The 25,339-nt window shown below is 43.2% G+C and overlaps 1 protein-coding gene across 2 annotated transcripts in view; it reads left to right on the top strand.

The window, feature by feature from the left end:
* The window catches only part of ntrk2a (neurotrophic tyrosine kinase, receptor, type 2a), a 53,101-nt gene that overhangs the window by 10,235 nt on the left and 17,527 nt on the right, over positions 1-25,339 (top strand). For both annotated transcript variants that reach the window (XM_029717687.1, XM_029717686.1), the window contains exon 13: positions 24,886-25,071. In XM_029717687.1, the coding sequence (XP_029573547.1) occupies positions 24,886-25,071 (186 nt within the window). The remainder of the gene's footprint in view (positions 1-24,885; positions 25,072-25,339) is intronic.

Raw genomic sequence — 25,339 nt, 5'->3', positions numbered from 1 at the left:
GAAAAATAAGTTTGTCAGGTGTTGGTCAAATGTTCTAAATCTGTGTTTGTTTGCCAAAATACATTTTAATTAGAGTATCTGTCTGAAATGGTCTTTACAAATATGTTGTTACATGAGGAAACAGACCTAACCCTGTTTGAAATTCCTCTGACCCTTAAAGGCCCAGTGCAATCAAATACGTGATATTTCTGTGTTTTATATACACTGAGTATACAAAACATTAGGAACACTTACCTAATATTGAGTTGCACCCCTTTTGCCCTCAGAACAGCCTCAATTCATCGGGGAATGGACTCTACAAAGTGTCGAAAGCATTCTACAGATATGCTGGCCAATGTTGACTCCAACGCTTCCCACAGTTGTGGCAAGTTGGCTGGATGTCCTTTGGGTGGTGGACCATTCTTGATACACATGAGAAACTGTTGAGCGTGAAAAACCCAGCAGCGTTGCAGTTATTGACACACTCAAACTAGTGTGCCTGGAACCTATTACCATACCCCGTTCAAAGGCACTTAAATCTTTTGTCTTGCACATTCACCCTCTGAATGGCATACATACACAATCCATGTCTCAGTTGTCTCACGGCTTAAACAATATGATTTAACTTGTCTCCTCCCCTTCATCTACACTGATTGAAGTGGAATTAACAAGTGACATCAATAAGGGATCATAGCTTTCACCTGGATTCACCTAGTCAGTCTATATCCATAATGTTTTGTACACTCAGTGTATATTTCCACACTATAAGGTTGGAATAACACTGTGACATTTTGGTGGGATGGAGTTTTGGCCTTCCATGGTGACATCACTAGGCATTAAATTAGGTAATAGACCAATAAGAAATAGAGTTCCAAACCTCTCTGCCAATAACAGCTAGTTTTCAGTTTTCCCCTCCCTACTCCCATACAGTCCTAGTAAAATTCTTGCTTGAGAAATTGCTCTTTGAAAACAGTCACAGTAAGGTACTTAATTGTTTCTCAGAAATAATTTGATATTGAGATAAAACAGCTGCATTGGACCTTTAAAACAACCTTGGTTGGTTTGATAATGAACTTTTCTTTGGAATGGCAAAAAAGAGAGAGAAGAGCAGCAGAAAAAAATAGATAGATGGAGAGAGAGGGAGCGAGCACTGTATGCTTATCAATGATTCAGGAAGGCAGGTATCAGTTTTCTCTGTGTTTGGAAGAGTGCCGGATGATCAATACATCTCTCTCAAGGTCAGAAGTATCTCTGATAGGACTCAACAGACCATGCTCACGCTGCGTGTTCTCCTCCTCCTGCAGAGCACACTTAGGCCCTGTTCCATTCCTGCCTTCATGGACCTCCCTCACTCCCTGCACTACCTTTTTGGGGATCTGTACAGAACAGGGCCCATGGTTCCATAGGTCTCCAGACGACCATAGGCACAACGGCGATGAGTAACCTTGCCAAAGAACGGAAGTTTTGTGCTCCCAGAGCTGATGTAGACTTTAGCTCAATAGGCTATCCATATGGAAGTATGCAAATGACCTGGGTTCAATGCCTGGGAGGACACAAACATGATGCAGGGGGACACACACAAACACACACACAATGTTCCCCCTGAGTGCTTGAGACGTGTGGAATGCTTTTGTGACAGCCTGTGGGAGTTTGAAGTCACTTGTCTCTCCTTGGTCAATCACAGATAAAGTTCTCACTTGAGGGGTCAGAGGTCAATGTGTGTATGAGAGATGTGCCGACTGGACAGGCAACAGCAGATCTCTTCCCTCCCATAGCGACAGGAAATGTGTTGTTGTCGCTGAGTGCGTTGGAGTATTAACTCAGGGCCTAGTCACAACCTTCTCTTCCACCTTCTAGAGCAATTTTTCCTGCTCAGGCCACATAGGAAAGGATAAACTCCTGGCTCTATGACATACTGGGGCCATACGTGCAAACATTAGAAAAAGTGTAGCTTTAACCTGGACCTACTGACGTAGTTGGACGTGATCCAACACTTGTTTATGAAAGAACACATAACAGAAGTCCAACGGTATGTTCTGGTACTAGATCACTTGTGTTTGACTGACTGGTCATATACACGGTGTACAAAACATTAAGGACACCTTCCTAATATTGAGTTACATAACCCCCCTTTTACCCTCAGAACAGCCTCAATTCGTCAGGACATGGCCTCCACAAGATGTAGAAAGCGTCCCACAGGGATGCTGGCCCATGTTGACTCAATGCTTTCCACAGTTGTGGCAGGTTGGCTGGATGTTCTCTGGGTGGTGGACCATTCTTGATACACACAGGGAACTGTTGAGTGTGAAAAACCCAGCACTGTTGCAGTTCTTGAAACAAACCAGTGTGCCCCTGGCACCTACTACCATACCCTGTTCAAAAGCACTTAAATATTTAGTCTTGCCCATTCACCCTCTGAATGGCACACATACACAATGCATGTCTCAATTGCTTCAAGGCTTAAAAATCCAGTTTTCACCTGGATTCACCTGGTCAATCTGTCATGGAAAGAGCACGGCCTAGCTCCTCATATTTGTCACAGATTGTGGCAAGGGTTCAAATCCCACATTAGTTTTTTCCCCCTTTCAAATGTAGAATTACATTTATTGTATTAATGTGTTGAGAAGAGAAGAATAAATGTAATGAGAAAGTTCTTGTTGGAGTCCCTCTTGCAGACCAACGTGTAGGCTTTTGGCACTGCTACATAAATAATCGTCACTATTATAGGCTATATTACATAGACGTGTAGGCTACACTTACATTTATATGCGTTATTGTAAATATCCACTTAGTCACATATGCATTATTTGAATCTAGCATCGAGGACCAGCAGTGAACAGTGTTTTCTTTAACAAAATGCTTGATGCGAGGGGGGCTCGAACCCACAGATATAGTTTTTATTTTACCTTTATTTAACTAGGCAAGTCAGTTAAGAACACATTTTTATTTTCAATGACGGCCTAGGAACAGTGGATTAACTGCCTTGTTCAGGGGCAGAATGTGCACTGTTGTTTTAAAGTCAACCGATTTAGCAGTGTGTGCCACCAGGAAGCAATGATGAAGATGGTACATGACAGCTTTTTGATAAGTCCATAAGGTTTTTTTACTTAATATTATTTATTTTTTATGATGTACGACAACTGAATGTTGTATAGACCTCCTTTATCTTTTTTTCCGTAAAGGCACATGGATTTGTGTGAAACAGATGAGCAAAAACGTGGGATTTTATCATATATGCAGAAACGTTTTGAATTTTGTCTAACGTTAGTAGCTAGTAGCCTAGTCGAGGATTTTTACATTTACATTTACGTCATTTAGCAGACGCTCTTATCCAGAGCGACTTACAAATTGGTGCATTCACCTTATGATATCCAGTGGAACAACCACTTTACAATAGTACATCTATATCTTTTTTTTTTTGGGGGGGGGGGGTTAGAGGGATTACTATATCCTATCCCAGGTATTCCTTAAAGAGGTGGGGTTTCAGGTGTCTACGGAAGGTGGTGATTGACTCCGCTGTCCTGGCGTCGTGAGGGAGCTTGTTCCACCATTGGGGTGCCAGAGCAGCGAACAGTTTTGACTGGGCTGAGCGGGAACTGTGCTTCCGCAGAGGTAGGGGGGCCAGCAGGCCAGAGGTGGATGAACGCAGTGCCCTTGTTTGGGTGTAGGGACTGATCAGAGCCTGAAGGTACGGAGGTGCTGTTCCCCTCACAGCTCCGTAGGCAAGCACCATGGTCTTGTAGCAGATGCGAGCTTCAACTGGAAGCCAGTGGAGTGTGCGGAGGAGCGGGGTGACATGAGAGAACTTGGGAAGGTTGAACACCAGACGGGCTGCGGCATTCTGGATGAGTTGTAGGGGTTTAATGGCAGGAGGATGCATCGTCATGCAATATTGTCACTCTCCTGTACACTGGAGACAGACCAAGCGGAACAAAAGTAAACCAAATATCCATCTGGTGGCCAAGTTGACCTATTCTAAGAAATGCCATTGGTTGGTGGATATAACATTTAAGATCTTTGATAGGCTGATGCAGAATTTGTTACAGGAAATAATCATGGTCAGCTGGTGAGGTTAGCATAGGGCTAACGTGTACCAGGTTATCTGATGGGACCAGCTACAATGTAGTGTTCTATCACTTGCAACTATGTTGACGATTGTAATTAGCTGATGCGAAGGTTAAATACATTTAAAAAATGTAATGTTTGCAAGTATTGACCCCATCAGTTTTACTTGGGCTCACCTAGGGCTGTGGAGGTCAAGACATTTCATCAGCCGGTGTCACGGTAATTGACCGTTAATTAACATAAACACATTTATCATCTCCTGGCTTCCACACATAGCCTACAAGCCACACTGATGCAGACCTTTGGAACATCTACATTTTAAAAAGTCTAATAAATCCATGTAATATAGCCTACACCTTCACAATAAATCCATTATTTATTTTAGACAGGTCTAAAAAACATGATATGAAGAAAATGTAGTCTATTTCAGAAGAACAGAATAGCATACTCTGAGTTGTCCTTATGTTAGGCCCTGATGTGGCTATGCCATATGGCTGTGGGCTACACTAGTTCATTTAGCAGACAAGATTTGCTTAGAATTCCATGTCATTTGTTTATATTATTTTATAGTATGAAGAATACAATTGAACAAAGCTGAATAAAATGTAAATATTTTCTCCAAACGATTTGAGTGCACACTATTCTGTGTAGGTACACTTACATGCTTAATTTAGAGTTATTCATGTAACTTTAGTTGTTCTACAAACGTTGGGCAATATGTTTCGATGTTTAATACATTGTAAGGCTGCATGATGAAACTCTAATGATGATTTGAAAAAAGTTGCTTGAAAGGCATGAGCTCTGCTTTGTTTTTTTTTGCGCAGGCTGTTCACACTTCATTAGTCTCTCCTTCACAATCTGACAAGCACTTGATAATGCCTCGCATTTCACAGCGGCATCCCCTTTGTGGCCGTAATGCACCCTAAGAAAATCCATGCCTTTTGCGGCCCGGAGTGCTGCGTTGTGCCCTTCTCCCAGAGTGCTGCGTTGTGCCCTTCTCCCAGAGTGCTGCGTTGTGCCCTTCTCCCAGAGTGCTGCGTTGTGCCCTTCTCCCAGAGTGCTGCGTTGTGCCCTTCTCCCGGAGTGCTGCGTTGTGCCCTTCTCCCGGAGTGCTGCGTTGTGCCCTTCTCCCTGAGTGCTGCGTTGTGCCCTTCTCCCAGAGTGCTGCGTTGTGCCCTTCTCCCAGAGTGCTGCGTTGTGCCCTTCTCCCGGAGTGCTGCGTTGTGCCCTTCTCCCGGAGTGCTGCGTTGTGCCCTTCTCCCTGAGTGCTGCGTTGTGCCCTTCTCCCTTAGTGCTGCGTTGTGCCCTTCTCCCTGAGTGCTGTGTTGTGCCCTTCTCCCGGAGTGCTGCGTTGTGCCCTTCTCCCTGAGTGCTGCGTTGTGCCCTTCTCCCGGAGTGCTGCGTTGTGCCCTTCTCCCTGAGTGCTGCGCAATGCGAAGCGCCTCTCACTCACATGGCTCTCCATTACATGATCGGGTCTTTCTCACAGGCTACAAGTGAAGACAGACACATCCGGGACGCAACTGCGCACGTCCTTATCCAATTCCGATGCGCATATTGAAGATATTGGAAGAACTGTCCACATTTACTTTTTGTCAGCCAACAAGATGAGTAGGCCTAAATAACAGCAAAAGCACTAGCCTATGTCAATCTACTATCCCCCATTGTACAAAAGTCGACCTATTCTATTCCGTGCAATAAATAAATATTCCAAACTAAGTCTGGGACAATCGTGGGGTGCAATAGATCACAAATCATTACAACCACTAGCAGGTTGCGGCAGGTAGCCTAGTGGTTAGAGCATTGGACTAGTAACCGAAAGGTTACAAGATTGAATCCCTGAGCTGACGGTAGACGGTAAAAATCTGCAGTTCTGCCCCTGAACAAGGCAGTAAACCCACTGTTCCTAGGCCGTCATTGAAAATAAGAATTTGTTCTTAACTGACTAGTTAAATATAGGTAAAATAAAAAATGTTTTTACACAATTTAGCTGACACAACAGATCAGAACGTTTAGCTTAAAATGTTGATAATCTATTAGGCTATGTCTTCACATTATAAGCACAGCAATGCGCACATGGCAGTAGGCTAAAATCACAAATTTTCCATTAGCGGGAAAAAAACATTATCAAAAGTGACTGCAAATGCAATTATGCATGTAATGCTTTTATTATAAAGGTGCATTTTTATGGTGAAAATGATCTTCCCCAAACTTGAAACTCACATGCTGCTTATGTATGCCAGTCAGCCTCTACACTCCTTGTAGAGCGGATTAATGTGCTTCATTTTAAGAAGTTATTTGGCCACTTTAGTTGTGATTCAAACCTTATCAAAACATATAGGCGTATTGGCTAGGCTACATGAGGTGTGTGACTATGAATCGAAAAAGTCGCAACAAAAAAAGGCAGTTTGTTATTCTGTGATGATATATAACTCTCAAGTGATAGGCTAATATTGTCACCCATCAGACTATTCTTGATTTAATCTTGTCTTTACATATACTAAATAATATATGTGTGAAATTTGTTTTGATTTAGAATGGACCATTATCATGCACCTGTCTTGAAAGAGGGGCAGCGTGGAAAAATACATGTCATCTATGCACTTAAATAGCGAATGGAGGACGCTTTCCTGTGGTTCATTTTCATGCCAGCCAGGTAGGCTATACTCCTGTTGTAAAGATAAACAATGTGCTTAATATTAGGAAAGTTGGTAAATAAATATAGTAGTCCTAGTCTACAGAAAGCTGATGGGATCCTCCTCTTTGTAGTAGAGGCCATCACTCTGTGTTCTCACGCAATTGCACATCCTATAGAAGTGTTGCACAACACGAGCTCATGGGTTCTCATGAAGTGTTTGATTAGATTTTCGATTACCTTTGCATTGATGTCAGAGTGATTAGAGGGACAGTAGAGTGCTGAGTACCGGGCAGCTAGCAAGTTTGGTAGGATACTAATGACCATCAGCAGCATCAGAGCTTGGAGAAGCCTAATTACCGTGACTAAACGGTCACGTGGAATTTGACTGACTTCATGACTCGTGACAGCCGGGGTGGCGGTAATACGGTCACCGCAACAGCCCTAGGCTCACCCCTATTGGTGGCCCCTCTTTCATCGATGCTTTTATCTTGGACCTTGATCATTTTCAGCATTGTAAATGTCCTGTAATTCAGTCCATGTTAATTAGTTTGTATTTATCGAGCGGCTGTGTGTCATGCTGCTCTGAGGTACTCCTCTTTCCACCTTCAATTCACCACCACATCGTGTTTGTGCAGTAACAGGTCTATTCAGCGCGCTGGGCTTTGCTATTGGGAACTGCACTACTGCAGATAGAGCTTCATTGATCGATTGATCTCAGGCCTGTCTGTCTGAAGCAGATGCCTCTCTTAGGCCTATCGAGTCTTGGGCCTTCACATCACACAGGTCAGCAGCACTGTTCAAGCGCTCAGTCAGAGGTGTGTGTGTGTGTGTGTGTGTGTGTGTGTGTGTGTGTGTGTGTGTGTGTGTGTGTGTGTGTGTGTGTGTGTGTGTGTGTGTGTGTGTGTGTGTGTGTGTGTGTGTGTGTGTGTGTGTGTGTGTGTGTGCGTGCGTGGTGTTCTAGTACTGAGTGTTCCCTAGTGGGGAGAAATCAGCTGCAGTTAGTAGCTTTCAGTGAAGGTACTATTGAATACTAAGTAGTAAATTAGTCTTAACTGGGACAGATGTCTACCAATTGACTGAAATACTAATTTGTGTTGATGAGTATCAAAGGATTCAGTGTTGTTGAGTTGTGTTGATCAGGGTCCGGTGTTTATAAGTTGTGTGGAGTAGTGTTGAGTTCTATTGGATGTTATTGAGTTGCGTCAAGCAGTGTTGAGTGGCATTGAGTAGTTTTCAGGAGGACTGCAATATGACACAGGAGGGAGACGGCCCCAGTAGCCCACTGCATGCTGTTGCCATGGATACGCATGTCATCACCAGCCTTGCTCCAAATATGAATCATTATCGCTGGCCAAGCTTAAAGAGTGAATCACCATCACACACACACACACACACACACACACACACACACACACACACACACACACACACACACACACACACACACACACACACACACACACACACACACACACACGATCAGTGGAGATGGATACAGGTGTGGTGAGTTGGCAAGGAAGGGCCGTGGCCAGAGAATGATGTTCTGAAGATTTTGATGGGGCTGCCGTGAGCCATTAGGACACCTAGGTTGTGTAACATGTTTGTGTGATTGTGCAGCAGCTGCTCTTCTGTCTAAGACAGTTGATGGTTTCGACACAAGGAACAAAAAACATTCCAATCCCTCCTTACTGTTCCAGTTATCAACCTGATGGCAATGAGGTTATGGTTTTTTAGCTAGCTCCTTGCCCTCCACTCCTCCACTCCTCCACCCCCAGGCAGATGGATAATAATAATCATCTGGCAGCTCCCGTTCTGCGACTTCGATTCATTTCCAATAACAAGCCAGGGGGAAACCGTTGTGTGTCAGCCATAAAAGTCTGAGAAGAAGAATGTTGTTTTGTTTTTTGGGGTGTGATGACAGTATGTCTTTACATGTCGTGGTTAAGCCTCGGTGAGAGGAAAAACAGTTAAAGGTGACTTTGGAAGTTGAAATGAATATGTTTATGTTTTTATTGTTGTTTAATACTATCATTTTGCCCCATCCGTTCATGAGCTGAAAAGACAAAGCGTTCTTTTGAAAGATGACATTGTGTAGAAAGACCCAGTGAAGACCGGTTGGACGTGTGTGTAATTACCTGAATGTGTATGTCTCTAAATTGCGTTGAATACTTGCACAATGCTTATAGTACTGTTTAGCTCTGCGCTGTAAACCCTTTAACATTCACATCCATTCCTTCCTGTATATATATATATATATATATATATATATATATATATATATATATATATTATATATAAAATATAGTATATCTACAGTACCAGTCAACATTTTGGACACACCTATTTATTCAAGGATTTTTCTTTATTTTTACTATTTTCTACATTGTAGAATAATAGTGAAGACATTAAAAACTATTAAATAACACATATGGATTCATGTAGTAACCAAAAAAGTGTATATTTTATATTTGACATTCTTCAAAGTAGCCACAAAGTAGCATGCCTTGATGACAGCTTTGCACACTCTTGGGATTCTCTGATCGAGCTTTAAAAATAATAATATTTTACCTTTATTTAACTAGGCAAGTCAGTTAAGAACAAATTCGGCCTACAATGACGGCCTACTCAGCTTCACGAGGAATGCTATTCCAACAGTCTTGAAGGAGTTCCCACATATGCTGTGCACTTGTTGGCTGCTTTTCCTTCACTCTGCGGTCCAACTTATCCCAAACCATCTCAATTGGGTTGAGGTCGGGTGATTGTGGAGGCCAGGTCATCTGATGCAGCACTCCATCACTCTTCTTCTTGATCAAATAGCCCTTACGCAGCGTGGAGGTGTGTTTTGGGTCATTATCCTGTTGAAAAACAAATGATAGTCCCACTAAGCACAAACCAGATGAAATGGCGTATCGCTGCAGAATGCTGGGGTAGCCATGCTGGTTAAGTGTGCCTTGAATTCTAAATAAATCACAGACAGTGTCACCAGCAAAGCACCCCCACACCATCACACCTCCTCCTCCATGCTTCACGGTGGGAACCACACACGCAGAGATCATCTGTTCACCTACTCTGTGTCTCACAAAGACACAGCTGTTGGAACCAAAAATCTTAAATTTGGACTCATCAGACCAGACAGATTTCCACCGGTCTAATGTCCATTGCTCGTGTTTCTTGGCCCAAGCAAGTCTCTTATTATTATTGGTGTCCTTTAGTAGTGGTTTCTTTGTAGCAATTCGAACAATGAAGGCCTGATTCACGCAGTCTCCTCTGAACAGTTGATGTTGAGATGTGCTTGTTACCTGAACTCTTTGAAGCATTTATTTGGGCTCCAATCTGAGATGCAGTTAACTCTAATGAACTTATCCTCTGTAGCAGAGGTAACTCTGGGTCTTCCTTTCCTGTGGCGGTCCTCATGAGAGCCAGCTTTATCATAGTGCTTGATGGTTTTTGCGACTGCACTTGAAGAAACTTTCAAAGTTGTTGACATTTTCCGGATTGACTGACCTTCATGTCTTAAAGTAATGACTGCCATTTCTCTTTGCTTATTTGAGCTGTTCTTGCCGTAATGTGGTATTTTAACAAATAGGGTTATCTTCTGTATACCACCCCTACCTTGTCACAACACAACTGATTGGCTCAAACGCATTAAGGAAAGATATTCCACAAATTAACTTTTAACAAGGCACACCTGTTAATTGAACGGCGTTCCAGGTGACTACGTCATGAAGCTGGTTGAGAGAATGCCAAGAGTGTGCAAAGATGTCATCAAGGCAAACGGTGGCTACTTTGAAGAATCTCAAATATAAAATGTATTTTGATTTGTTTAACACTTTTTTTGGTTATTATATGATTCCATATGTGTTATTTCATAGTTTTGTCTTCACTATTATTCTACAATGGTAGAAAATAGTCAAAATAAAGAAAAACCCTTGAATGAGTAGGTGTGTCCAAACTTTTGAATGGTACTGTATATGTACTGTATCTTTCCACCTGCCTCTGCACTGAAGGACTAATTCACTCAGCGACCCACCACTCAGTGCTGTTGATCCCACTAACTCTACTAAGCACTGATGTCTACCAGCTACTGGGACCTACTTTCTAATTTGGGGGATGTTTTACAATTAGGTATGCATTGAATGTATAATTTCTGATCACACATGATTTGTTTTAATATTTTGATCACTGTCATGATTATGATGTAATTTATGTTGCTGCTCATTTCATTTATTTTGTTTGTGTTTTCCTTCAGGCTTTGTGTTATTTCATAACGTTCCACTGGAGGTGGTTGGGCGCTAGGAGAAATGGAGTCCCAAACACACACAGAGAGACAGAGACAGAGAGAGAGCTGGAACCCATTACACAATAAACACTCAAACAAACAAAAACATGGTTAAACGTCAATTAAAAACACAACACCAAATCTTCCTCCACGGTAACTAAACACAACAACCTCTGAAGTCCCCATATGCTCATAAACAGCCTAATGTTATTAACCAGTTTGTAATAGGCAAACTCAACCCTCTGTCTCGCTGCCAACATCCCCTCCAGCATGCCCACCATGTCAACAGACCCCTGTCCCTGAATACTGTTCTTTCGTGTCTTCCAAATTGCTAATTTAGCTGCCCCTGACACAAAGTTAAGTTAGAGAACTACACCCCTTTGACTAAATCTGTACTTTGGCCCAAATATAAACAGTTGAGAAGAGAAAACCTCTCCCAGAGTACCAACTAGTAGAGGTTGACCGATTATGATTTTTCAACGCCGATACCGATTATTGGAGGACAAAAAGCCGATACCGATTAATCAGCAGATTTTTGCTAATATATATATATACAGTGGGACGTTTACATACACCTTAGCCAAATACATTTAAACTCCGTTTTTCACAATTCCTGACATTTAATCCTAGTAAACATTCCCTGTCTTAGGTCAGTTAGGATCACCACTTTATTTTAAGAATGTGAAATGTCAGAATAATAGTAGAGAGAATGATTTCTTTCAGCTTTTATTTCTTTCATCACATTCACAGTGGGTCAGAAGTTTACATACACTCAATTAGTATTTGGTAAATTTGCCTTTAAATTGTTTAACTTGGGTCAAATATTTTGGGGAGCCTTCCACAAGCTTCCCACAATAAGTTGGGTGAATTTTGGCCCGTTTCTCCTGACAGAGCTGGTGTAACCGAGTCTGGTTCGTAAAGGCCTCCTTGCTCGCACATGCTTTTTCAGTTCTGCCCAGAAATTTTGTAAGGATTGAGGTCAGGGCTTTGTGATGGCCACTCCAATACCTTGACTTTGTTGTCCTTAAGCCATTTTGCCACAACTTTGGAAGTATTCTTGGAGTCATTGTCCATTTGGAAGACCCATTTGCGACCAAGTTTTAACTTCCTGACTGATGTCTTGAGACGTTGCTTCAATATATCCACATCATTTTGCTTCCTCATGATGCCATCTATTTTGTGAAGTGCACCAGTCCCTCCTGCAGCAAAGCACCCCCACAACATGATGCTGCCACCCTATGCTTCACGGTTGCGATGGTGTTCTTCGGCTTAGAAACCTCCCCCTTTTTCCTCCAAACATAACAATGGTCATTATGGCCAAACAGTTCTATTTCTATCTATACCAGAGGACATTTCTCCAAAAAGTACGATCTTTGTCCGCATGTGCAGTTGCAAACCATAGTCTGGCTTTTTTATGGCAGTTTTGGAGCAGTGGCTTCTTCCTTGCTGAGCGGCCTTTCAGGTTATGTCAATATAGGACTCGTTTTACTGTGGATATAGATACTTTTGTACCTGTTTCCTCCAGCATCTTCACAAGGTCTTTTGCTGTTGTTCTGGGATTGATTTGCACTTTTCGCACCAAAGTACATTCATCTCTAGGAGACAGAAAGCGTCTCCTTCCTGAGCGGTATGACGGCTGCGTGGTTCCATGGTGTTTATACTTGCGTACTATTGTTTGTACAGATTAACGTGGTACCTTCAGGCATTTGGAAATTGCTCCCAAGGATGAGCCATACTTGTGGATGTCTCCATTTTTTTTTCTGAGGTCTTGGCTGATTTCTTATGATCTTCCCATGATGTCAAGCAAAGAGGCACTGAGTTTGAAGGTAGGCCTTGAAATACATCCACAGGTACACCTCCAATTGACTCAAATGATGTCAATTAGCCTATCAGAAGCTTCTAAAGCCATGACATCATTTTCTGGAATTTTCCAAGCTGTTTAAAGGCACAGTCAACTTAGTGTATGTAAACTTCTGACCCACTGGAATTGGGATACAGTGAATTATAAGTGAAATAATCTATCTGTAAACAATTGTTGGAAAAATTACTTGTGTCATGCACAAAGTAGATGTCCTAACTGACCTGCCAAAACTATAGTTTGTTAACAAGAAATTGTGGAGTGGTTGAAAAAAGAGTTTTAATGACTCCAACCTAAGTGTATGTAAACTTACGACTTCAACTGTATATACAAAAGAAAATATATATATATTTGTAATAATGAGAATTACAACAATACTGAATGAACAATGAACACTTATTTTAAATTAATATAATACATAAATAAAATATATTTAGTCTCAAATAAATAATGAAACATGCTCAATTTGATTTAAATAATGCAAAAACACAGTGTTGGAGAAGAAAGTAAAAGTGCAATATGTGCCATGTAAAAAAGATAATGTTTAAGTTCCTTGCTCAGAACATATGAAAGCTGGTGGTTCAATATGAACAATTCTTCAGTATTCCCAGTTAAGAAGTTTTAGGTTGTAGTTATTATTAGAATTATGATGCGTCGACTATTTCTCTCTATACCATTTGTATTTCATATACCTTTGACTATTGGATGTTCTAATAGGCACTTTAGTGTTGTCAGCCTAATCTCAGGAGTTGACAGGCTTGATAGGCTTGCTAAGAGCTGCTGGCAAACGCAGTAAAGTTTGAATGAACGCTTACGAGCCTGCTGCCGCCTACCACCGCACAGTCAGACTGCTCTATCAAATATCAAATCCTAGAATTAATTATAATATAATAAACACAGAAATACGAGCCTTAGGTCATTAATATGGTCAAATCCAGAAACGATCATTTCGAAAACAAAACGTTTATTCTTTCAGTGAAATACGGAACCTTTCCGTATTTTATCTAACGGGTGGCATCCCTAAGTCTAAATATTCCTGTTACATTCCACAACCTTCAATGTTATGTCATAATTATCTAAAATTCTGGCAAATTAGTTCGCAATGAGCCAGGCGGCCCAAACTGTTGCATATACCCTGACTCTGCATGCAATGAACGCAAGAGAAGTGACACAATTTCCCTAGTTAATATTGCCTGCTAGCATTAATTTATTTTAACTAAATATGCATGTTTAAAAAAATATACTTCTGTGTATTGACCTTAAGAAAGGCATTGATGTTTATGGTTAGGTACATTCGTGCAACGATTGTGCTTTTTTCGCGAATAGGATTTTGTTATATCATCACCCGTTTGGCGAAGTAGGCTGTGATTCGATGATAAATTAACAGGCAGCGCATTGATTGAAGATTGATTGTTTTTTATAAGATAAGTTTAATGCTAGCTAGCAACTTACCTTGGCTCCTTGCTGCACTCGCGTAACAATTTGTCAGTCTGCCACGCAGTTTCCTCGTGGAATGCAATGTAATCGGCCATAATCGGCACCAAAAAAAATGACGTTTACCGATTATTATGAAAACCTGAAATCGGCCCTAATTAATCGGCCATTTAATCGGTCGACCTCCACCAACTAGTGATCAGGTCAATCGTCCCAACCAACCTGGGACAGTGTAAAACAGAGTTTCCGACTCAGCACAGAATGGACACCCCTCCCCAACAGTAAGATCCAGGTCTACCAGATGCATGTTAGTGGTTATGGATCCATGTATTATCCTCCATTGGAGGTCAGCTGTGCTCTTATCAGTAGGCAGTTTATATAAAGACCGCCAACAACCTTTTGGGGAGGCACCAGGTTCAAACACACCTGCCCAACTCACCGATTTTACCCCTTCCAGGGAAGAAGCTCAGGACACTTTTACACATATTTTGTACATGGCCTTCTTTCCCACCGCCTTGAACTCCCCCAGCTCCGGGGTATGGAAGGAAAGCAGCATCCCCACGTCCTCCTCTAATGCCCCCGCCGCAGCACTAACATCACTAACATTTAGCGCAGGGAACACATACTCCAGACCCTCCTTCCACCGATCAGAGTTGGAAGTATCAGTCACATACTGCCGATGAAGTACTGGTAAGGAATAAGGAATCACAGACCTCAGCTACAACCTTCCTCAGTAGGCGAGATGATCGGATCCCCGCTGTTTCTCCCAGCTCCTCCAACGATCTGCTTCTGCTCCGCATCAGGTGACCCAGCTTGGTACACCCCACACCTAACAGGCATTAACATAGGCTGGCTAAACCCATAGCACGGGACTAGATAACAGTGTTATAAAAAAGAGGCTCTTCAAAAAGCCACATCCCTGGTGGCGTGCCGGCCTTACGGGACATGTCAAACTCTCCAAGCCTGCATAACAGACTCATAGAATGGAGTCAGGCCAGACAAATCACCCCCCTCCAGCTTTAAGAGGAAAATATGCTTATCTAAGCCCAACCAGCCCGCTCTCCTCATCAATGTGTCGGCTGTATCGACCCAGCTAGAACCGTCACTGTACAACAGTCTCTGGGCTGCTTGAAGCCGGAAAGCCATGAGCCGAGAAGAAATGTCCACCAGGCCTTGCACACCGTTGTGCAGTGGCAGGTACAGGGCTGCAGCTTTAATCCAATGTTGTCCAGACCAGAAGAAATTGACAAGGGTTCTCTGAAGCTCTTGTATCAGGCCCCCCCAGTGGCTGTAAAATCATTAGTTTGCCACAGAGTAGAGGCGGCTAGGTTACTGGCTACCAGCACCCTTCCCCTATAAGGGGTAGCACCCATTTCCACCTAGACAATCTGGCACACACCTTCTCCACTACACCCTCCCAGTCATTTTTTTAAAAGACATCGGAGCCTAGAAAAAAACCCAAAGTCTTCATCCCATCTCTGCCCCAGATATTCTTTCAATCTGTTTGAGAGACACTTAGATATGTAAAAAAGCAAATGTTTAAGTTCCTTGCTCAGAACATGAGAACATATGAAAGCTGGTGGTTTCTTTTAACATGAGTCTTCAATATTCCCAGTTAATAAGTTTTAGGTTGTAGTTATTATAGGAATTATAGGACTATTTCTCTCTATACCATTTGTATTTCATATACCTTTGACAATTGGATGTTCTTATAGGCACTATATTATTGCCAGCCTAATCTCGGGAGTTGATAGGCTTGAAGTCATAAACAGCACTGTGCTTCAAGCATTCCGAAGAGCTGCTGGCAAACGCAGTAAAGTGCTGTTTGAATGAATGCTTACGAGCCTGCTGCTGCCTACCACCGCTCAGTCAGACTGCTCTATCAAATATCAAATCATAGACTTAATTATAATATAATAAACACACAGAAATACGAGCCTTAGGTTATTAATATGGTAAAATCTGGAAACTATCATTTAGAAAACTAAACGTTTATTCTTTCAGTGAAATACGGAACTGTTCCGAAATTTTTGCGAACGGGTGGCATCCCTAAGTCTAAATATTGCTGTTACATTGCACAACCTTCAATGTTATGTCATAATTTTGTAGAATTCTGTCAAATTAATTACGGTCTTTGTTAGGAAGACATGGTCTTCACACAGTTTGCAATGAGCCAGGTGGCCCAAACTGCTGCATATATCCTGGTGCGAATGCGCTTTTGTTAAATCATCACCTGTTTGGTGAAGTAGGCTGTGATTCGATGATAAATTAACAGGCACCGCATTGATTGTATGCAACGCAGGACAAGCTAGTTAAACTAGTAATATCATCAACCATGTGTAGTTAACTAATGATTATGTGAAGATTGATTGTTTTTTATAAGATAAGTTTAATGCTAGCTAGCAACTTACCTTGGCTCCTTGCTGCACTCGCGTAACAAGTGGTCAGCCTGCCACGTAGTCTCCTCGTGGATTGCAATGTAATCGGCCATAATCGGAGTCCAAAAATGCCGATTACCGATTATTATGAAAACTTGAAGTTGGCCCTAATTAATCAACCATGCCAATTAATCGGTCGACCTCTATTGAATATTAACAGTGAAAATATTGTGATCAGAAAAACCTACAGGAGTAATGTCACACCTTACAACCCCACCACAGTAGTGCTCAGATACATACAACCTGTCTAACCTTGCTGCACTGACACGACCTTCATTAACGTTTAGCCATGTGTACTGCCTAACTTTTGCATTTCTTACTCTCCACATATCAGAAAGCTCAAACTCAGTTAATAGACCAGACAGACAAATTTGTGACCGCAGGTGAGGTTCTTCAGCAGTGCGATCAACAGTAAAATCCACTGTACAGTTCCAGTCCCCCCCTGAAACCATAAACCCCTCTTGGTCACACTGTCTTAAGGTTTTCTTTATTTGATCAAATACGGAAATACGCTCTGTACTCTCATTAGGAGCATAAAAAAAAACAACAAAGCACATAACATCCGCCTTAACCAATAAAACCTGACCCTTGACAATCTCTGTTGTAGATACCACAGTCACCCCTAAGCCTGAGGAAAGCAAAATTGCCACCCCAGCACTGAAATGAGTACCATGACTGAGTATATGCTGCCCCTCCCACCACATACCCCAGTCAACCTCATTAGCCTCATCACTATGCATCGCCTGTAGAAAAAAAACACATTAAGCCTTTTCTGTTCTATTATTTCTAATACTCAAGCCCATATCCTTCTCCTGATCCTCCTCAACTGAGGCCACAGACCCCTGACTCCCCTCAGCCACATCCCTCTCAACACTCCCCACTTGCACCCCATCACTCGTACCGGGCATCTCCTCCACTACCTGGGAGACTAGCTCCACCTGAACCCCCTCCTGTACCCCATCACTCGTACCGGGCATCTCCTCTACTTCCTGGGAGACTAGCCCCACCTGAACCCCCTCCTGTACCCCATCACTCGTACCGGGCATCTCCTCTACTACCTGGGAGACTAGCCCCACCTGAACCCCCTCCTGTACCCCATCACTCGTACTGGGTATCTCCTCACCAGTCTTGGGAAGTGGCTCCCCAGTTCCATCCTTACCTCCTAAAACAATATTTTTCTGCTGCACATCAGACGTTATGTTCTCCTTTGGTACAAGCTGCAACTCAGTACCCTCAACAACAGGTGCTTGTGGCTGCTCTACCACAGTTGGCCCACCTCTCCCTACATCAGTGGGCCCAGGCGTTATGAGGACCACCTCTCCCTACATCAGTGGGCCCAGGCGTTACGAGGCCCACCTCTCCCTACATCAGTGGGCCCAGGCGTTACGAGGACCACCTCTCCCTACATCAGTGGGCCCAGGCGTTACGAGGACCACCTCTCCCTACATCAGTGGGCCCAGGCGTTACGAGGACCACCTCTCCCTACATCAGTGGGCCCAGGTGTTACGAGGACCACCTGCGTCCCGCCCTCCACCTTCTCCCTTTTCGGACAAGCATGTAGCTTATGGCCAACATCCCCACACTCAAGTCCAAAAACATAAACACCTGTCGCCGAAACGACATAACCTGTTTCAGAGCCGGGTGTTTGCAACTCAGCAGGACAATTTTAATTGAACTTGCAAACTTCTCAAACCGCAATGGCTCGCGCTCCAATAGCTCATTGGGAATAAACAGTGTTACATTCGAAATCGTTACTCTTGTTGATGGAGAAAAAAGTGGCGTAACTTGAATAAACATACCTTTAAGAAGTACACCGTGCTCAACCATCCGATCAACAAGACGCTCTTCTTTAAGAAAAACCACCACCGCTTTATTCATCCGCGATGCATAAGCAACAGTTTCTACGGCGACCAGAAACCCCTCCACAGTGACAGCGGCTTCAGTAACACACCTGAACAGGTGTCAGGGTCAGCATCACCATGTGGGTCCCCATCCCCACCAAAACCAGGGCAATTCCTATAAGAAATACAATAAACCTAATTCTACCACTGAAAAAAACTACCTTAATCAGACACCACTCACACTCGCCCTAACCATTCCCAGCATGCACCAACGAGAGAGAGAGAGAGAGAGAACTAGCAGGATGGTGTCATGTAAATACAGTTTGATGGTTGAGGTGTACACTGAGCTAGGTTCAGTAGGGGCACCTAGCCATGCATACTGTATATTCTATACATATCTCCACATGCTAACACATGAACTAAAACATACCATACCAACAACCTACATCTCAGCACCCATAATACTTTCATCAGACATAAAAGTGTAAAACACACATACACACTCATTAAAGCTGCAGTTCAAATGGAAGTCAGGTTTGATGTATGGAGAGTATTTAATTGAGGATGTTACATGGTCATTGTTGAGACACTTTTATCATACAACTTCAATGAAATACAGTTACACACCATTACACTTCCATAGCAAAATAAAAGACAGGTTTTCATAAACCATTAACCTTCTTTTACCAGTACATATAGTATATCAACATGTATTGCACATATTTGTACATATTTAAGTGCTATATTTTTGGAAGAGAAATTAGATAGTCATTCTAACACTGTATTAACTAACATTTATTAAACTTGAAGTGCATCTTAAAATGTTTTTTCTACTGGAATATGTGTGTACACACTCCGATATGCAGTATGTGTTTTTATACTTGCTGGAATATCCAGGGCCAAGAGCCTCTTGTAAGTGTGTTATGTGGTTGTTGTGCTGTACATGATGGCATTGATTGCTGTAGTGTTTTACGTCATATTGAGTTATATTGAGGCTGACTCGTAGACAATAAAACTATTGGAACACATTGTACATCCTTATAATTTAAGTGAATGCATTTTTCTCCAGTGTCCTCCCTCTCTGTCTTTCCTCCCCCTCTCCAGAGTGTGTGTGAGTTTTGTTTTTATAGAAGCTCATCCACACATTCTGATCACACACTGACCCTGAGCGATGCAGGGACATCACACACACACACACACACACACACACACACACACACGCACACACACACTTTCTGAAATGGGGCATTCAATGCCCTCAATGACCCTCGGACTGGACTGTCAAAATGTAATCCATCCACTTCTATGTGTGTATTAAAGTTGCCATTCAACATGAGGAATCATCTGCTACGGAGTGCACCACCACACACAGCCTTTAATTCCCAAGACAAACAATGGACGGCAATAGTGTAAGGAGAAACGATGTATGCTCTTTGCCTGTCTCTCTTTCTCTTTGCTTCTCGTTATTCCCCCTCTCCTTTTCTGTCTCGTCACCTTCATATGTTTTAAGTGGGAGGAGGTGAGCCAGTCTCCCTGGTGTCACATGAAAAGTTGAATGTGGTTTGTTTATTAAAAATAGAAAAGCACTGACAGAGAGAAAGAGAGCGAGAGAGAGACAGAGAAAATCTATATTTTTACATGGAGGGGGAGGTCAGTTAGGAATCTGATATGCTGCAGACTGAGGCTAGGTCCTGTTCTGTCAGGTAGTGAGGGCTGGATTCAGAGCCTGCCATTAAATTGCAGTGTAAATGAAATTGTATCCTTCCTTCCATCTCCATTAGTCTTCATCCCTTCATCCTTCTCTCTCCCCTGTTCAATTCATTCATCTGTCCATCGACCACTCCTCATCTCCTCCACCCCCATCTCTCCCTGCTCATAACCTTCCTTTCTCTTCACCTCTACTCTCATTCCTCCACACGTTTTTCTCTCTCTTCCTATCCCACCATCCCTCCTTTTCTCTGTGTCTGAGATCAATAGATCACTTCATGTGTTCCGCGAGGTTAGAGGTGCGTTTAGAGAGCAATATGCTTAGGTTACCCTGCTGGAGGGCAAGGGGGCAGGTGTGGGGGTAGGGGAGGCTCTTAGGGCCAGAGGGATGACAGGACACTTTAACGGTCATCACTGCCGGTTAGCACTGAGCGTGTAATAAGTGGACGAGAAACACATTGTTCCTCCTGCCTTCGTGAACATATCTATCTCAAATACCTCATACCCCTGCACAGTGATCTGGTAGTGCTACTCCCTGTATATAGCTCCCTGCACAGTGATCTGGTAGTGCTACTCCCTGTATATAGCTCCCTGCACAGTGATCTGGTACTGCTACTCCCTGTATATAGCTCCCTGCACATTGATCTGGTACTGCTACTCCCTGTATATAGCTCCCTGCACAGTGATCTGGTACTGCTACTCCCTGTATATAGCTCCCTGCACATTGATCTGGTACTGCTACTCCCTGTATATAGCTCCCTGCACAGTGATCTGGTACTGCTACTCCCTGTATATAGCTCCCTGCACATTGATCTGTACTGCTACTCCCTGTATATAGCTCCCTGCACAGTGACCTGGTACTGCTACTCCCTTTATATAGCTCCCTGCACATTGATCTGGTATTGATACTCCCTGTATATAGCTCCCTGCACAGTGATCTGGTACTGCTACTCCCTGTATATAGCTCCCTGCACTGTGATCTGGTACTGCTACTCCCTGTATATAGCTCCCTGCACAGTGATCTGGTACTGCTACTCCCTGCACAGTGATCTGGTACTGCTACTCCCTGTATATAGCTCCCTGCACAGTGATCTGGTACTGCTATTCCCTGTATATAGCTCCATTCTTGTATTTTATTCCTCTATTGTCTAAATAATTTTTAGTTGGGAAGGGCTCGTAAGCAAGCGTTTCACGGTCAAGTCTACTCCCCTTGTATTTGACACATGGCAAATAAAATGTTACTTGATTTCCTCACCGTGGTTTAATAGATCATCAGCATCTCACCTCGTTTTAACGACACTGACAGGCATGATGTCCTTTTAAGCCATTTAATACACTCCATATGTGTCACGCCCTAACCATAGAGAGCCCTTGGTTCTCTATGGTATAGTAGGTCAGGGTGTGACTGGGGGCGATCTAGTATATACATTTCTATGTTGGTGCTAATATGGTTCCCAATTAGAGGCAGCTGTTTATCGTTGCCTCTGATTGGGGATCATATTTAGGTAGCTATTTCCCCACCCCTGTTTTGTGGGATATTGATTGTTTGTTAGTGTGTTTGGGCATTACCTGCTCACGGTCTTTGTAAGGTTTGTTATTTGGTTTTGTTAGTTTCACTTAAATATGTGGAACTATACTCACGCTGCGCCTTGATCGTAACAATATGTCAATAACCCCAGCAGCCCTCTAACCCCATATCCAATAAATGGTCTGTCTGTCTGTCTGTCTGTCTGTCTGTCTGTCTGTCTGTCTGTCTGTCTGTCTGTCTGTCTGTCTGTCTGTCTGTCTGTCTGTCTGTCTGTCTGTCTTAAGGAGGAGTGCTTAGCGAGCCAGAGGAGATCAATATAGTAACAGAGTCTCCACCCCCCAGCCCACCCCTGCATTAGAGCAGCTCTGTCTGTTAAAGTGTGTTAGGTCAGGACCTGACCCCACTTATGACCCCCATGGCCCACAGACCTGTTCTGTGCCCCCCACCCCCCCCCCCCCCTTCCCTCCTACAGGCTAAATAGGGTTTATAACGATCTGACCCTAGACCTCACCACTAATGATGAGTCCCCCCGACACACACACTTACAGCAATAACCTGCTTAGGATGCGGTGTGTGTGAAATAAATACTAATTTAAAGCACATGCCCTCTCTAACATCATGGCTGAAAATCATAAAGCACTAGTTACTGTAGTATCTGCTGTTTGATTGAGATACAGAACTAAGAGAAGTTGAATGCTCCCAGATTGTGTCAAGCCTAGAGTGTATTTCAGTGGGGTTCAGAGAGGCCTGTCTGTGGGCCGCCTGACATCACTGTCTCTGGTAAGTCATATACTGTACATCACCTAACTGTCTGTTGTCTACCAGGCTGTCTACACTGCAGGTCAACCTGATTAGACCAGCCATTCTTGCAGGATCACTGCTCTCAGTTAGAGAAAATCCATACATATGTCTCCAGTCAGATCCAAGATGGATGCCTCTCTGGTATCCACAATGCATTGCAGTGCCGCCACTACTGTACAATGAGGCTGCATAATGGCTCTTCCAGAGGAGGTGGAGGAGGAGGCGTAATGGTGGCACATAATTTGAGCACCCACGGGGGAGAGAGAAGCCTGTTTGCGGTGAAACCACTCAACACATTATCGGTGGAGAATCAAAGAGCTCCCCTGTAAAGCTCTACGGTCAGTGCACCGCTTGAAACTCCACGGACGGTAGCCACCACAGAGGAAAGCAGAGCAGGACTGGACGAAAAGAGGTCCGATGTTTTGAGATTGTAAAGTTTAGATGGATTATCAAACCGCCAGGAGGCAAGCCTCACCGTTTGTCATGAACTAGGACCCCCATAGAGGTTTTCCTGGTCAGGTTTCGTGGTGAGGAAAAAACTCCGGGCCCTAGACAATAAGAAATAAGGTCAATCATAATTCTTCCAATCGGTAACCTGCCAACCATTGCTCCACTAGGTTAACCCTCTTGGGGGAGATTTTAACTAGCCTACCTTGGTAAGGGTCACAACAATTCTTTTCATGAGTCTCGCAGTCATTTGTCAGGGATTGTGTTGCTTCCTTTCAACACGATGCTGGAGGTCACAGAGATTAGAGGTCATGGGAGCTAGTTTGGACAGATATGTGCTTTGACTCCATTATTCATGTTTCACCACAATCTGGTGATCAGCGTGCATAAATGGCAGCATCCACCCACACTGTCACATACGCACGCACGCACGCACACACACACACACACACACACACACACACACACACACACACACACACACACACACACACAATCTTATAAGCCTACAGAGAGACAATCCCTCTTTGTTTCGCTGTCCTGTTCCGTTGCCTCCTCCTGCTTAGGAATGCACCACTGCTATTCCTCTACTGCTCCAAAACATCACTGTGGTGTGTGTGAGTGCATGCGTGGGTGTTTAGAGATTGAGACTGTGTGTATGAGAATAAAATATGAATTGTTTATTTTGGGATAGAACTGTAAACCAGAGAAGAAACAACATTTGGTCCACAGATAAATGATAAACAGAAAGGAATGAGCACAGGCTGAGTCCAACCGTCATTCTCTCCTCATTCACAAAGTACTGTGTCAACACATTCTTTCTCATCATGACCTAAACTACTATTGTACATTCATTAGCCCTGAGGGGTGACAATTTAATGACATTTTGGAGAGTTTGGTTCCGAACTTCCACCAGTTTAAAGACCACATTTCTGTTCGTGGGACAGATGAGAAAGAAGCAATCCTTGACATTAACAAAAATGTACTCAAACATACTGTATTTAACAATATTTGAGTATTACTTGTGGTAACATTGCATATAAAATGCAGTTATACCCATATTGCGTATTTTGGATATGGGTTTTGACATGCACATCTACAGACGGATATTGTGTCTTAGGTTAGGGAGGTTAATAATATCATGATGATAATGTGATCAGTGATACCTCATATCTCAGAAACTCATGAACAAGGAAGGATGTGGTGATTGGTATGGAATTGAGCCTCATACTTTTTGTAAAAACAAAAACATGCCTCCTCTTCCATTTTTTTAAATTTCATTCTTCCACTTTAATTTTCCTCAAACACCACTTCTCCCCTTCTCTTCTGCTCTCATCTCTTCTCCCCTTCTCTTCTGCTCATCTCATCTCTTCTCTTCTGTTCTCATCTCTTCCCCACTTCTCTTCTGTTCTCATCTCTTCTCTTCTGCTCTCATCTCTTCTCCCCTTCTGTTCTCATCTCTTCTGTTCTCATCTCTTCTGTTCTCTTCTCTTCTCCCCTTCTGTTCTCATCTCTTCTCCCCTTCTGTTCTCATCTCTTCTGTTCTCATCTCTTCTGTTCTCATCTCTTCTCCCCTTCTGTTCTCATCTCTTCTGTTCTCATCTCTTTTCTTCTGTTCTCTTCTCTTCTGTTCTCATCTCTTCTGTTCTCATCTCTTCTCTTCTGTTCTCATCTCTTCTGTTCTCTTCTCTTCTCCCCTTCTCTTCTGTTCTCATCTCTTCTCCCCTTCTCTTCTGTTCTCATCTCTCCTCTTCTGTTCTCATCTTTTCTCTTCTCATTTTTTTCTCTCTTCCTCTTCCTTTTAATTCCACTCTCCACTCCCCTCTCTCCTCTCTCTCTGTCTCTCCTCTCGCTCTCTCCTCTCTCTCAGGTGCGTCATCGGTGATCAGTAACGATGACGACTCGGCCTCTCCTCTCCACCACGTGTCCAATGGCAGTAACACTCCATCCTCCTCTGAGATGGGCCTAGACGCGGTCATCATCGGCATGACCAAGATCCCCGTTATCGAGAACCCTCAGTACTTCCGCAGCAACAGCATGCTCAAATCAGACACCTGTGAGTACAACAAGACCATGGCTTACACACACACGCACAGACACACACACACGCGTGTATACACTCACAAGACACACATACAAATGGCTTTCTTTAACACCAGTTCCTTTTAATGGGTAACAAGATATAACCTACTAGACTGTAGCAAAGAAGAACAGCCTGCAGACTAGGAGATCTCAAAGGATCTGAGTGCTGACGTCACCATGTATCTGTTGCACCGACACATAGACGCCATCTAAGAACCCCCACCAGAATGTACGTATGTGTG

Source organism: Salmo trutta, chromosome 27 (genome assembly GCF_901001165.1).
Source record: "Salmo trutta chromosome 27, fSalTru1.1, whole genome shotgun sequence".
NCBI lineage: Eukaryota > Metazoa > Chordata > Actinopteri > Salmoniformes > Salmonidae > Salmo > Salmo trutta.
This window is presented reverse-complemented; position numbering and strand designations above follow the sequence as displayed.